Source organism: Corapipo altera, unplaced genomic scaffold (genome assembly GCF_003945725.1).
Source record: "Corapipo altera isolate COAL_440 unplaced genomic scaffold, ASM394572v1 2, whole genome shotgun sequence".
NCBI lineage: Eukaryota > Metazoa > Chordata > Aves > Passeriformes > Pipridae > Corapipo > Corapipo altera.
Genome location: NW_020884890.1, coordinates 1,812,018 through 1,826,110, shown reverse-complemented (window position 1 = coordinate 1,826,110; position 14,093 = coordinate 1,812,018). Strand labels below are relative to the sequence as shown.

The following is a 14,093-nucleotide window of genomic DNA, read 5'->3' as shown; positions in this document are numbered from 1 at the left end:
GTTCTATATTTAGTGACATTCAGATACTTCACAATCCCTCAAAGCAGAAATTTATCAACCAGATAGGTTAATCAATCCATCCATTACTTTTCTTAAAATGTCATGGAATGACTTTCTCACTGCTGCTGTGAGTGCCAATAAAAGAGAAACCTCTTCTAACAAGTACACAATCTTTCTACACCTATAATAAAGTGCAAGACTGACAGCAGTTCAAGACTACAAAAGGAATCTCACAAAATTCAAGGTCTGGCTTCAACATCTGTTTTTATACACACAATTCTAAAAAGATACTACAGCATGCAATATCTACAGCAGTGTTGCTGGGAATAAAACAAGTCATAAGAGAGCAGATCCTGATCTAAATTAGTTTTAGTACAGGAAAGATAATTATTGCTTTCACTCTTTTCAGTGCAAGAACCTTATCACTAATCAGCTCATACATTAGCTTACTAAACATAGATTTTGGTGCCTAATATGTAACAACTACAAAAACTGATCCTATTTCTTTTTACGGTAGCTAGTACAGTTAAAAACATCACTAAAATTATGCCAGCACTGTAATTGATGTCCTGGAAAAGCAATTATGTAGCTAGAGCTCTTCTCTGTCCTTAAGACATGCCACAGGCTGCAAGACTGTCCAAAATTTTCCCTTTTAATGTAAGTCATATGATGAAAACTGAAAATCAAAAGTAAAGGCAGACACATTTTTAACAGGTTAAAAAAAAAGCTGAACAAATGAAAGTACTTTAAAGTGAATAATCATGGGAAAACACCACCATAACTTTGGCTTCACAACAAAGACTGGAGAATTCCAGTTTTAACTAGAATAATTGAGAAAATTGAAAAGCACAATCACGTGTTTAGAGTGAAAGAGCACACATTTTCACCATAGCACTTATTATTGTGATTCCTATTTATGTGCCCACACAATAACCTTCATGTATATCATAGTCTACTATTATATTATGTTTTCTAGTCTGTCATCATCAGTTGTGGTCTATTAGAATAACACCCATGAAACAAAAATAAGGAGAAAAATAATAGTTTTATAGCAAGTCCATTTCTTTTAAGAAATACTGCTTTAAGATTTTGAATCTATTATGCAAAAACTAACGCTTTTTTAATTATAAGGTTTTTTAAAAAACAAAGTTCCTGTAACAAAAAATTAAAATATAAAATGACACTGAAATGGATTTTTATCAATATTCAATAAGCTTAGATAGCTGTAAGATACACTGATATGCTGATTTGTAATTTGAGAAAAGAAAGTTTCAGAGGGAAATACACAGAAATATGACTGAGCTTAATATGCATCCACATTAGCTACAGAGCATAATTAAAATGTAATTATGGCCCAAAGACATTTCCATTTTAGCATCCTTAACTCTACTGATAAACCTTGGGTTTCAAAGGTCAGGCAGTATTGTTTAAAGTAAAATAAATCCTTACAAGTAAGGGGTGAAGAAGTGTTTGGTTTGTTTTTATTCCTCATAGAGCTCAGAACTGCAGATGTGGCAGTCAAAACAAAATTCTAATGCACACTGAAAGAAAACAGTACCAAATGAAGTTGCAGATTATTCACCCGACAAAAGGAACTGAAACAGCATCTACCACTGGGAGGTGGGGGGTGAGAGACTGTGTGTTTGTTTATATATTTATGTTTACATAAAGTTATAAGTTAACAGTACCTTTTCAGTGATGACTATGTACATAGCTTATGGGCAAGAATGGGGAAAAAATGTATTACTTTCATCTTATTTTCCTGAAGTAAGTGGTAGGACACTTCCACCAAGCATCACAAAGAATACCTAATCTTATATTCACATCTGATTTCTCATCATCTGACTTCCTATATGTCAGCCACAGCTATGATGTGCTTAATTTACTTGTCTAATCTGGAAATAAAAGTAAAATAAACTATGAGAGAAACAGCCACAGAACAAGTCTATATTTTTAGTTTATTAAAGAGACCAGAACAGCAACACCTACAAACTTGCATATATTTGTGTGAAGATTGTGAACAATGTAGATGTTGCTGGTAAATCCCTTTGCAGCAAAGTCAGAATTTTTTATCTGTCAGGAAAGCAGAATCGTATCAACTGCTTCATAAAACTTTTATCATTAATCCTATCAAGGCATCAACATCTATAAATACAAGATGGCATGTTATTTTAATGACAGCAATTTCATACTATTATTTGTATCTAAGTCCTAATAAAAATCAATATCTGATGCAAACTTTAAACTATTTTGATTTGATCTCACAATGTTTAATTAAACAGGAAGCACACAGTTATCTCTAGCTCTGATTACATGAGCTAATTTTCTGCAGTCTTTGCAGAGTGGTTGTGTCCACATGACTAAATAGAAGTAACACTGACAACGCTAATAAGGACCTCCCCGTAGCCAAGGGCCAGGGTTATATCTTTACAGTCACTGCTAATCATATATACATTTGATACAGTCTGTGAGGAATCTTATCCCAGTTCCTTCCTATGACTTAGCAGAATTTAACAGTACTCTGCAAGAAGTTATTCAAGTATGACAACAGAATCATTTAGGATAGAAAAGACCTCTAAGATTGAGTCCAATCATAAACCTAACACTGCCAAATCCACCACTAAGCCAGGTCCCTCAGCATTCTACTTCTTGGAATACAATCAAATGCAACTGCTGTGAGTGTGCTTTCTCAGTCCTCTCGCTTCCAGAATCCATGACAGATCTCCTTCGTACTGCTTTGGTCAATAGGTATACAAAACAAACTGACAGAAACCAAGTCACGCAGACCAGTGTGTCAGTAATATGCTAGCAGTACTCAGATAAGCTTTCAAAATTCTGAAACCCTCTAAAAGAGAAGGGAGTAGAATGCTAGCAAGCACAAATGGATGTGCACAGCACACAAAGGACAAGTTCCCACCTATAAAACACAACTTTAAATAAAAATGATAATATATGATTGCAACAATCTTGTTTAGAATTAACACACATACTGTGAGATATTATGCCAAAAATAACCCAATTTTAATGGCAATTGAAGCTTATTTTCCTTCAGCTAAAGAATTCAACATATAATAATGTTACAAGTGGAATGTAATTTTACCAATAAATACTAAAAATTATTCACTCAAAATCTTTAAAATCCTCTTCTCCTATCTCACTACAACTAGAGTATGAAATCATAAATTCCAAATTATCAAAGACAAATACAGATAGTAAGTGGTTCTACTGAAACTAATTTTTACAGTCACTTGTGGAAGGAAAAAAAATATTTTTCATTTTATGATAAGTTTAACACAAAAATACAATTTAACCAAGAAATTGAATATCTAGACCCCTGATAACTGATGAAAGCAAGAACGATGTTCTTTACGATATTAATGCCTCGTTACCATGACACACTACTCCACTTCTAGAGAATTCAGGAGATTTTACAGCTAACACATGTTGCATATTTATTAAACATTTTTTTTTATATATCACAGAAGAGAAAAAACTTTTTTTTCAGGTTCTGTAGTAGCCTTTATTTATCTCAGGAGAATTCAAGCCTGGCTACCTATTTACATGACTGATGTATAATTTTTAAAAAATGAGATTTTAATCCACATAGAGGGATTTCAATTATATTTAAACTTTTATCTCTTAGATATTAAATATGGAGGCTTGCTGTTCAACATGCTTCAGATTTGTAAAGTTTAAATAATTCAAGAATAAAAGTAGCAAATTACATTCAATTATAATTAAAAATGTGACAAAATAAAGATCCTTTTCTGATTTATGAATCAAAAGATGTTCCCAAAATAGCAGGCAGCAATACCCAATATAAAGGGGGCAAGTAAAAATTAAAAATCTAACAGCAAATCAGCCCCCAAATCTCAAACAAATGAGAAAGTAAAATACCAAAACCAAACATAACCAACTGATTGATAAATAAAATATTCCTAGGGATTTGAGGAGGTGGAGGTTATTTTAAAGAACCATGCATTATCCATGCATTATAAACTGGAATAGTTGGGGACAGATTGGGATAAATTGGGGATAGTTGTACATGCTTAAAAGCACTGACATGGCAGATTATCAAGTGTTTATTTCTATTTTCATTTAAATACACAGGGTTTTTTAATAATATAATTGTATAGACTGACAAAGCATTAGAGCATAAGCACTTCTAATGTATATCTATAAATTACATTTGTTTATTCCTTACAATCTTGTCTCCCTCTAGTGGCTAGTTCTCACAAAAATGTACTTCCACCTGAATTCAGACCTGTCTGCAGAATCACAGGGTAATTCAGGCTGGAAAGGATCTCATGAGATCTCAAGTCCAGCCTTACCCTCATGGAATTTCTGGCTGGCCTTGGCAGAAACATTCATCACCAGCTGTTTGCAATCAAGGTAAAGTCTCACTTAACTTCAGACTCAAGAAACCCCTAAGATGATCTGGAAAAGAAATCGAAGAGCCAGGAAAATCAAGTCACTGGAACTATCTCACTGAGACGTATCTTCATCCCAAAGTTTCATCACTTAAGAGAGTAGGAGACTTATTCCTTTGCATATTGATGCAGTATATGGCCATCACATTGTCTGTCCTCAGTTTCATACAAGATCATCATGCGTGGAAAAAACATCTAGAAAATATTAATCGACTGAAGTTCAAAAGTTTAATTATCAAGGGTTTGTTTCTTTACCAATAAGAGACTCTGATCAAGGTTTAATCTGTGTAAACTTTTCTCTTTCTTCTTCCAGCAAAATGGCTTGTCATGAGGACTTTCACTAGTGGGAAGGGATGAAGAGGCATACCTCTGACAACTAGAAAACTACCTGCTTCTTGCCATTTGTGATCAACTGCTATAGAAAACAACAAGCCATATGAAACTGCAGTAAGCTGATTTGGAAATCTGAGTCAGAAAGAATGAGATGCTCCACTAGCCTGAGCACCGCCACCTCTGAGAAAAGAGTCCGAAAATACAAAGGTGTCATGGTTTGAGATAGCCCCAAAAATCCAATTCCCTAGCTCCATCCCCCCTCCCACATCTCAACCTAATGTGAGATGGGTTTTTCCAGACAAAACACAACCAGACTCAGAGTGGGGGAAAGGGAATATATTACAATGACTGTACAAATAAATACTATAACTCATTATACACACGATCACAACTATCTCTACCATGACATATAGTATTTACAATGGATCAGATCTCTTCTCCCCTCCAAATAAAAGTCCAGGAGGGAAAGAAGGACAGATCCCTTCCAGTCTCTCAGGCGGCAGCTTCTTCTAAGGCAGCAGGTTCTCCTCATCTCATGCATGCAGCAGCTGATAGCTGGATCTCTGCCAGCACTCACGAGGGGGGTATCCCCCTCGGCCCCTTAACGCAGGCAAAGGGGTCTTCCGTGGGCTTCGTTACCCCAGACAAGGCCATTCCACCACGTCATATCACGAAGACGCAGGGGGTCTTCGTGACAGTCTGGTATCTCCAGGAGATTGAAGCTCCTTGCAGGGCCTCTGTGCCCTGTCTCAGGCTGCGAGCTTCTTTGTAGCTTGCAGCAAGGGAGGGCCCCCAAGGCCAACCTCCCACACCGTCCTGGCTCAGCTCTCAGGACGACTGAGTTTCTCAGCTCCTCTCCGCAGTACATGCTGCACTTCAAGGCTCTTTCAAGCAAGAGTCCATCATCTTCCTCCTTCCAGGAGGTCTCAAAGGAGTTTGGGGGGGGGGGGGTCTGGTATCAGTTCCTACCCCCAGAACTCCGTAGTTCTGCTGCTACCTTCTCTTCTTCCTCCGGTTCAGTTCTTATCTGTCCTGGCTCTTATCCAGAGTCTCTGGACACTCCCGCCGCTTCTGCTCTGTCTCTGTAGCCCCCAACTGGGGCTGGGGGGCCCCAGAGGCCCCGAGGGGCTCCGGGCCCCTTTACTCGTGGCTCTACCACAACATGGCTACTTTCTTCTACCCACCAAACTACAACTCTTCTCTTCCGGTGCTTGTGATATGTTTACATTTCTGCAGGAGCGCTCATTGGGCAGAACTTCAAAACTTCCAGGGGTTTCCACCCCTGGGGGTTACCACTTTTCAGCCTCTGGGGGAAAACAAGGTTCAAACCACTACAACACTCTAAAGAGTCATGCCTTTTTTTCAATAAGAAGACACAAGGACAAGAAAGCTTTTCTATCATCAGGATAATTTTTAGCAACACTTAAGTTCTGGAGATTTATTAAATAAATAAACTCCCAAACTCATGTACAATTATAAGATACATCTCAGTAGTATATGCAACAATAATAAAAGCCAATGCTATATCAAATTGCAATATCAAAGGAATTATTTTTCAACACAGAAGTGCACAACTAGCAACTGTTCTTCTGTACACAGCAGTAAATAATCAGAGTACTAGAAGAGAGCATTTTGTACCACCATACACCAATTACTGCTAAGAAAGAGAATATTTATCACAAGTATATATACAGCAAAAGAGAGCAAAAAGTGATGGGCTCCTTAAAGTCTCCCATCTGCATCAAAACCACGATTCCAAGCTATTAGCTAAAGAAGTAACTGAATAATCCCTTAAAGAAACTGATTCTCCATCCCTTCTTTCCTTCGTTTGAAGTACTGCATTATCTTTCAACTCTTCCTTTTCACATTCACATTCACAGACTAATCAAACAAAAATATCTGAAAACAGTAACAACCAAGTAATGATCTCCACTATAATGATCTTTACTACTAAGGACTTTATTTTCAACTATCAAATAATTTGTACATCTGTACTGCAATTATTTCATTTGTCTTGTCATCTTATTACTTTTGTATTTCAAGCATTTTTAAAGCACACTGGAGAGTTACATGTTCCCCTACCCCCATTATGTTTTCGGATTGGATGGGGATTTTTTAACCATGAAAGACAGAATGTGAAAGAATCTATGAGAATTAATATCTGTTTAGAGTAAGATTATAATTTATAGAAAAAATAAACCAGTCTTAAAACAATACTGAGGTTATGAAGCCAATTGGCACAACCATTCAGTCAGAAGTAACGCATCTACCGTTATTTGGCAGTTGATCCTTTCATCTGAACAAGAATAATTCACCATTTAGGCACTCTTAACCTAGCAATTTGCAGAGTAATTTTAATTGCAGTGGTTAAACAAAAAAAAGGTTCATTTTGCACTCTGCACTTGTCTTTTTGTGAACAAGCCAGTACATGATCATTCCTCATCACCCCACCAACAGAGCATCTGTACCAGTTTCAATGCTTTCTTTATAGGCAGTACTTGATTATTTTTTTTCCCCCACTAACTACATGGTTTCACACTTCACTTACAATACACTTCACAAATTCCTCTCTAAAGGTAAAATATAATTCCTTAAAAATTTTTCTGCGGTGTTCTTATCAATGAGCCCTGAGGCATGTTCACATCAGTGATTCAGAACACAGGAGATCTTTTTGGTGCAAATTGTCAATGTGCCTACACTTAGCCTGGAGACATGCACGCCAGTTTGCTGTTGATGTGTTCAAGGTAACTTCTATCCCGCTAAAGACTGAAGTTGTCTGCCAAGAATTCTTTGGATTGAGAACTGGCATAGATGTGGCATCCATTAAAAACAAATGCGAACAAACAATTTTGAAATCATAACCATTTGAAGCAAATTGAACACTCCCTCTTTGCAAAATACCAGTTGGTAACTACATAATTAACCTTAATATTTAGAAAGTATCGCATGTGTATATTCACAATACTCCAGTAAGATAAAACAGTATAATTATCTCCACTCTACAGGAAAGAAACAATGGCATGAATGCCAGAAAACAAAAATGTCAAAAGAAGAAAATACCAATAACAATTGTATTAATCTTCATTTTTTCAGGACATTAAATATTGTATGACATTTTACTGTGAAAAATTACAGGCCACTAATTTCAGCTGGAGGTGTGAAAAATTAGTTTTCTTTTTTACCCCAGTTTGAAGCTCGTTATCTAGAACTTGAGAAGAACCAAAATTACATGGAAATAGAAGCCTGCTTATGACAAATGTAGTAACTACAACCCCTTGCTTGATTCACAATATGCTAACTATTGAAGTTAAACATAGGATTATAAAACTTCATTTATTTCTAGGGCCTATTAACAAAGACACTACAGTAGAAAGTCATAAACCTGTGATTGAAAATAGGATCCAAGGTGCATGCATGTCTTCATACACGTGCATGTACATACTCGGTCAAAGCTCAAGTAGGTGGAATCAGGTATGTTCTCCCAATATTTTTTGAAAATAGAAATAACAAATGTGTATCTTTATACAGCTATTGTTTCTAATAGCTTGTTTTTATTCTTTCAGTTTCCTTTAAGCACAGGAAATGGCAATTGAAAAGTCTGGATTTCCTGAATTCAATTACTGTCATGACTTGACCCTGGTGGATCTCAAGTGCCCACCAAAGCTGCTCTATCACTCCCCTCCTCAGCTGGGCAGGGGAGAGAAAATATAACAAAGGGCTCATGGGTTGGGATAAGGATGGGGAGACATCACTCACCAGTTACTGTCACAGGCAAAAGACTAGACTTGGGGAAAAGTTAATATATTACCTATCAAATAAGAGTAGAGTAATGAGAAATAAAAACCTTCCCCCCCATCCCTCCCTTCTTCCTGGGTTTGGCTTCACTCCTGATTTTCCCACTCAATGATGCAGGGGACAGGAAATGGGAGTTCCGGTCAGTTCATCACACGTTGTCTCTGCCACTCCTTCCTCTTCAGGTGAAGGACTCCTCACACTCTTCCCCTGTTCTAGTGTGTGGTCCTTCCCATGGGAGACAGTCCTCCATGAACTTCACCAACATGAGTCCTTCCCACAGGCTACAGTTCTTCACAAACTGTTCCAACATGGGTACCTTCCATGGGGTGCAGTCCTTCAGGAACAGACTGCTCCAGCGTGGGTCCCCTGTGGGGTCACAAGTCCTGCCAGCAAACCTGCTCCAGAGTGGGCTCCTCTCTCCCTGGCGTTACATGTCCTTGTCAGGAGCCTGCTTCAGCATAAGCTTCCTGTGGAATCACAGCCTCCTTTGGGCATCTACCTACTCTGGCCTGGGGTCCTCCATGGGCTACAGGTGGATCTCTGCTCCACCGCAGACCTCCATGGGCTGCAGGGGGACAGCTGCTTCACCATGCTCTGCATCACAGGCTACAGGAGAATCTCTGTTCTGGTGCCTGCAGCACCTTCTCCTCCCCTCCTTCTCCACTGACTGTGGGGTCTGCAGAGCTGTTCCTCTTACATAGTCTCAGCTCTTCTCTCTCTGGATGAAGCTGCTATTGCACAAAATTTTTCTTCCTCCTTGAATATGTTCAGAATGTCCCAGAGTTGCTATGTCTATCACTGATGGGCTTGGCCTGGGCCAGTGATCTTGGAGCCAGCTGGCATTGGCTCTGCCGGACATGAAGAAAGTTTTTAGCAACTTCTCACAGAAGCCATATCCCTGTAGCCTCACCCCCTACCAAAACCTGGCCATGCAAACTCAATACAACTAGGAAGCAATTGGCATTCCACTAAAAATTTTATTACCTCTCTTCAGAGTTGTTCTTGAAACTTTTCTACAGAAATGCATTTTGGATTTCTTTTTTAACAAATTAAGTATCTCCTCTTAAATCATAACACATATAAGGAGCTGGAAAAACAGAGACAGCCCACCTCATTCTACCTAAGCTGTTCAAGTCAAAGAGCAGGTCACAATCCTTCAAAAATTAGCATGTATTTTTCATGCTCTCAAAGAGATAGCATATACATATGTTACACCTTCCTCACGCATGATACTATCAAAAATATTAGCAAGGGTTAGGCCAATGAATATGTCAATAATGCCTCCCATTGCACCGAACAGCATTTTTTCACCATTTCCTTGAACATATTGTTCTGTCTCCATTCATCTCCAGTTTCTTTTTTTTTATTTAGACTGTAAATTTGCTAAGGCAAGCCTACCTCACACACAGATGTCCAATTAATATATTTTTTAATCAACCAACAAAAAAAGCTAACCTTGTCTTTCAGATGTTTGTGGTCACTTACCTGCTTGGTGAATTAATTTAGTCACATAGTACCTGTATTTCACAAAGGACATTGGCTTACTAGTAATCTAATGGTAAAGTAAGATATTTCTAGTACTCATCAATAAAAAGCCTCTTTGTAGCTTGCCTTTTTTATCCACAGTTCAGGCAAATGCCCAACAAAATTACTACAATCATAAGCAAAGAGAGGGAAAAACCCCCACCTTTAAAATACATTACTGTGCCTTTTGCCCAATTACTTACTTTAACAAGCACCTATTCAAATCTGTAACGCAACGTACACATCAACTACACCCTCAAATTCACATATTTAGATATTTTTCATTTGCTGAGTTACCTTATCTGCATCCACTTTTCCTCTGATAAATTCTTTCTTCCAGAACTCCAGTGCCTGTTCCAGAGTCAAGCCGATGCCCTTCAGGAACAGCCCATACTGCATCCGCCCCCCGTGACGGAGGTGATGGGTGTCGCGCAGCGCTTTGTGCAACTGCCGCATGCAGAGAGGGAACGACTTCACAGAAAGCTGGCAAGAGAAAAATTCCTGTTTAAGGCATACTGATCATTTAATTTGTAGGATACATGCTTCTTCCGATTATTAACTAGCTCCACTTGAAAACGCCAATGGCTGGAAGAAAAGTTATGCATGTACAGAGAGCTTTGGGACTGACCATAACACAAGTGCGTCCGTAAGCCATCAAATCCAACAACCATCTCAAAAGCCAAAGGACAGAGGAATGCAGACTATCTTCAGCTACAAAGTAACACAGGTTTAATTGCTGTCAGGAAACATATATCCACAATTCCATTACAATATTTCTTGTCTCTTCCTTATTTCAGCTGCTGGAATGGCAAAGTGACCTATGATAAGAGTTTCTGGGGGTTAGGGAAGGGGACTTTTTTCTAAAAAACATCTTTGAAAAACAACAAGCAAGAGTAAAATTCCTTGCAACTAATCTGCAGGTTTTACTCCCTGAAAAATACTATTTGGCATAAAGCAAGATCTCAGAGAACAGAAAACATGTAACATTCAATTTTACTTAGGCTTTGCATTTTTATTTTTTAACATGTGAGTCATGCCATCGAATTCACTACCAGAGGAACTCTATAATGGTTAAGATGGACACTGAAAACACACACATTTCTTAAAATTCAGACAAAATAGTTACAATGTGTTTTTAATTGACTCTATAACATTCATGTCTGTTTTACAATCCATTTTATTTACTTCCTTGTTTTCAAAACCCCTTCTGTAAGCCAAAAAAAGAGCAGTGAAAATACTAATACTGGAATGGAATAATCATAAACTAAACATCATGGGTTGCAAGATTATTCAATAAGAAAATTTTGTTAAACTCTGCTTATAATTATGTTAGGTATTTGTGAAAGTACATAAAATTAAGCAGAAAAATAGGCAATCCATTATAGCCCCGATTAGAGGCATTTTTAGTTAATTCTGCTTTATTTTGAACTTTATCACAATTTCATTCAACAGTTAAAAATAAAATACAAATTAAAAAAAGAGAAACATTTTTTATGTTGTTTGTACATATAGTATTTGAATTTAAAAAGTTATGTTTCAACATACTACATAACTCCAGAAACTCCAGAGGACTTACAGAATCAATCTGCTCTAGAGAAATTTTTCCAGTGTTCTTTTGGACGCTGTAATCTGGGCCAACATAAGAATGGCTGAAAAACAAAGCAAACAGTAGAGTACCATTTAAAGCTGCTCAAAACAATATTTTTTTAAGTATACGAATGTAGAAAGAAATTATTTTATCAATTATAGGCTGCAATTATTTTATATCAGCGAAACCAGAAGCCAAGTAATTGACACTTATAAAACCAACTTTAGAGCCAATATAGTAAAGAAATGCTCCCTACCCCCTTTGTCTGGAAAGAGTGGTGAGGAGTCATCACAGTATCATGCTACTGTTGAGGCTGAGAGAGGCCACTGAAGACGATCTAGTCCAATCCCCTGCTCAAAACATGTGCTTGCTACAGCCGGTTGCTTAGCACCTCATCAAGCTGGGTTTTGAGCATCTCCAAGGACAGAGACTCAAACTTCTGAGCAACCTGTTCCAATGTTTGACCACCCTGGCAGTAAAAAAATCATTTTCTTATGTTTTAAGAGGAATTTCCTGTGCATCAGTTTGCACCCATTACCTCCTCGCCTATCACCGGATACAACTGAGAAGAGACTCGCTCTATTCTTTATTCCTCCTCTGATACAGACACCTATTTATATGCACTGCTAAGATTCACACCCACACTGTCCCGAAACGTATCTCCTCCAGGCTGAACAGTCACAGTTCTCTCAGCCTCTTCTCATATGTACTGGGGAGACCAGGACTGGACACAGCCCTGCACATACAGTCTCACCAGTGCTGAGCGGAGGGGAAGGATCACCTCCCTCAAGCTGCTGGGAGTGCTCTTCCTAACACCATGCAACGAGCTGTAACCATACACTACAGCAGAGACAGTCACACATCAGACATTGTCACCAAAGTAACCTCAAATCAAATTCAACATCTAATGCCCAGCTTTTACTTTTAAATATATAGACTTTGTGAATGAGGATATACGCAGGGCTGCAGAACAGGACCAGAGAAATGCTTACAGCAGAACCCAACCAAAGTCAAGAGTTGACAGCACAGCAGGCAATAAAGCAAACAGGGGCTTTGGATACAGCATACTCATCCAAAAAGCAGGTTGCAAAACCTGGGTAAGAACAAATATCCTTGTGCAAGAGGGATTTTTTACCTAACTTCTTAAACCTTTCTTAAATCTTTCGACAGCGTGCAGAGTTTAACTCCAGAAAAAAAGACATTTTGTTAAATGACAATACTAGGTGTTGCAAATTATTTTGTGGCATTTCAATACCTTAAAGTATGAAAAGCATATAATGAACAGTTGATTTTACTAGAGTACAAATAGTTTGTTTAATTACAGTGTATTCATTTATTCTTTAGCCTTACTTCTCACACACACTGGAGCACTAGAAAAGCCTGCTGTACTTAATAGATTTTTTTCATTACACAACAAGATAATACACAATAAGATAAATAATTTAAAGTATTTGAGCTGTGTATGTCTATTACTATGAATTTTACTACAGAATTATCTAAATTCCCTTGTAGAAACAGATCTGCATCAATTTACTTAGGCAAACTATAAACAAAACAGAAATCACAGTGCCCAAAATATTACAATCGAAGCACAGAACAACAGACAACAGTTATTTCTTAGGCAACTTTTTTTTTTTTTTTATAAACAACCAATTAGGAAAACCAGTAAATGATCACTTCCCAGGATGAGGGCTGGTAACTTCTTAAGCTGCTCCACCACAATAATTTTAGATCACCTGTTTATATCCTAAGTATTTATTAGAATCATATTAATACTGAAAAAAATTGCTAAGCTAAAGAAAATTACTTTTTCCTAGCTTCCATAGAAAGGGTTGGCCTGGGAAGAGAAGGTCCAAAGACAAGACACAAGTTTTCCTACAAGTGAACAAAATAAGACTTCAGAAGTTAGTGTTAAAAGAGGACATGCTCTCTGAATCTTACTGACCACTATATCTGGTAGAAAACTCTATTGCAAGGAGAGAAAACTCAGCGCTAATAGGGGTTGAGGGGGAGAATAAAAAATTCTACTTTTCAGACTCTGAAAAGGTCAAATAGTTTCATCACAGTACACAAACAGGAAAAGTTATTAATTTTTTACATTAAAAAGTAGCATATGACCTTTGCAAGGTCAAATTTTCTTGATACTTCACACTACTCACCAAAGAGCTGAACCCTACAAATTGCCTTCAAAGGTGGTGCTCTGAAAAAGAGTATGAGCTTTATCTATCCAGAATACGTGGTAGACTAGGGTTAGGCACAAAGGCCAGTACTAGCCATATGGCCTTTGGCAGCTAAGCTCTTGGATTCCTGTCCCAAGGAGCTCAAGGGACTAAAGCTTTCAGGTGTGCATTTTCAGGTGCCAGGTCTTCTGATTTTCTACAGTAGAGATTCTCCAAGTCCCTTGGTTTCATCATAAAAAAAAT

At 37.8% G+C, this 14,093-nt stretch overlaps 1 protein-coding gene across 2 annotated transcripts in view; it reads right to left on the bottom strand.

Annotated features, from left to right (window-relative positions):
- The window catches only part of PRIM2 (DNA primase subunit 2), a 100,620-nt gene that overhangs the window by 27,412 nt on the left and 59,115 nt on the right, over positions 1 to 14,093 (bottom strand). For both annotated transcript variants that reach the window (XM_027645057.1, XM_027645056.1), the window contains exons 8-9: positions 11,659 to 11,731; positions 10,380 to 10,565 (exon numbers count right to left, since the gene is read on the bottom strand). In XM_027645057.1, coding sequence (XP_027500858.1) covers positions 10,380 to 10,565; positions 11,659 to 11,731 — 259 coding nt within the window. The remainder of the gene's footprint in view (positions 1 to 10,379; positions 10,566 to 11,658; positions 11,732 to 14,093) is intronic.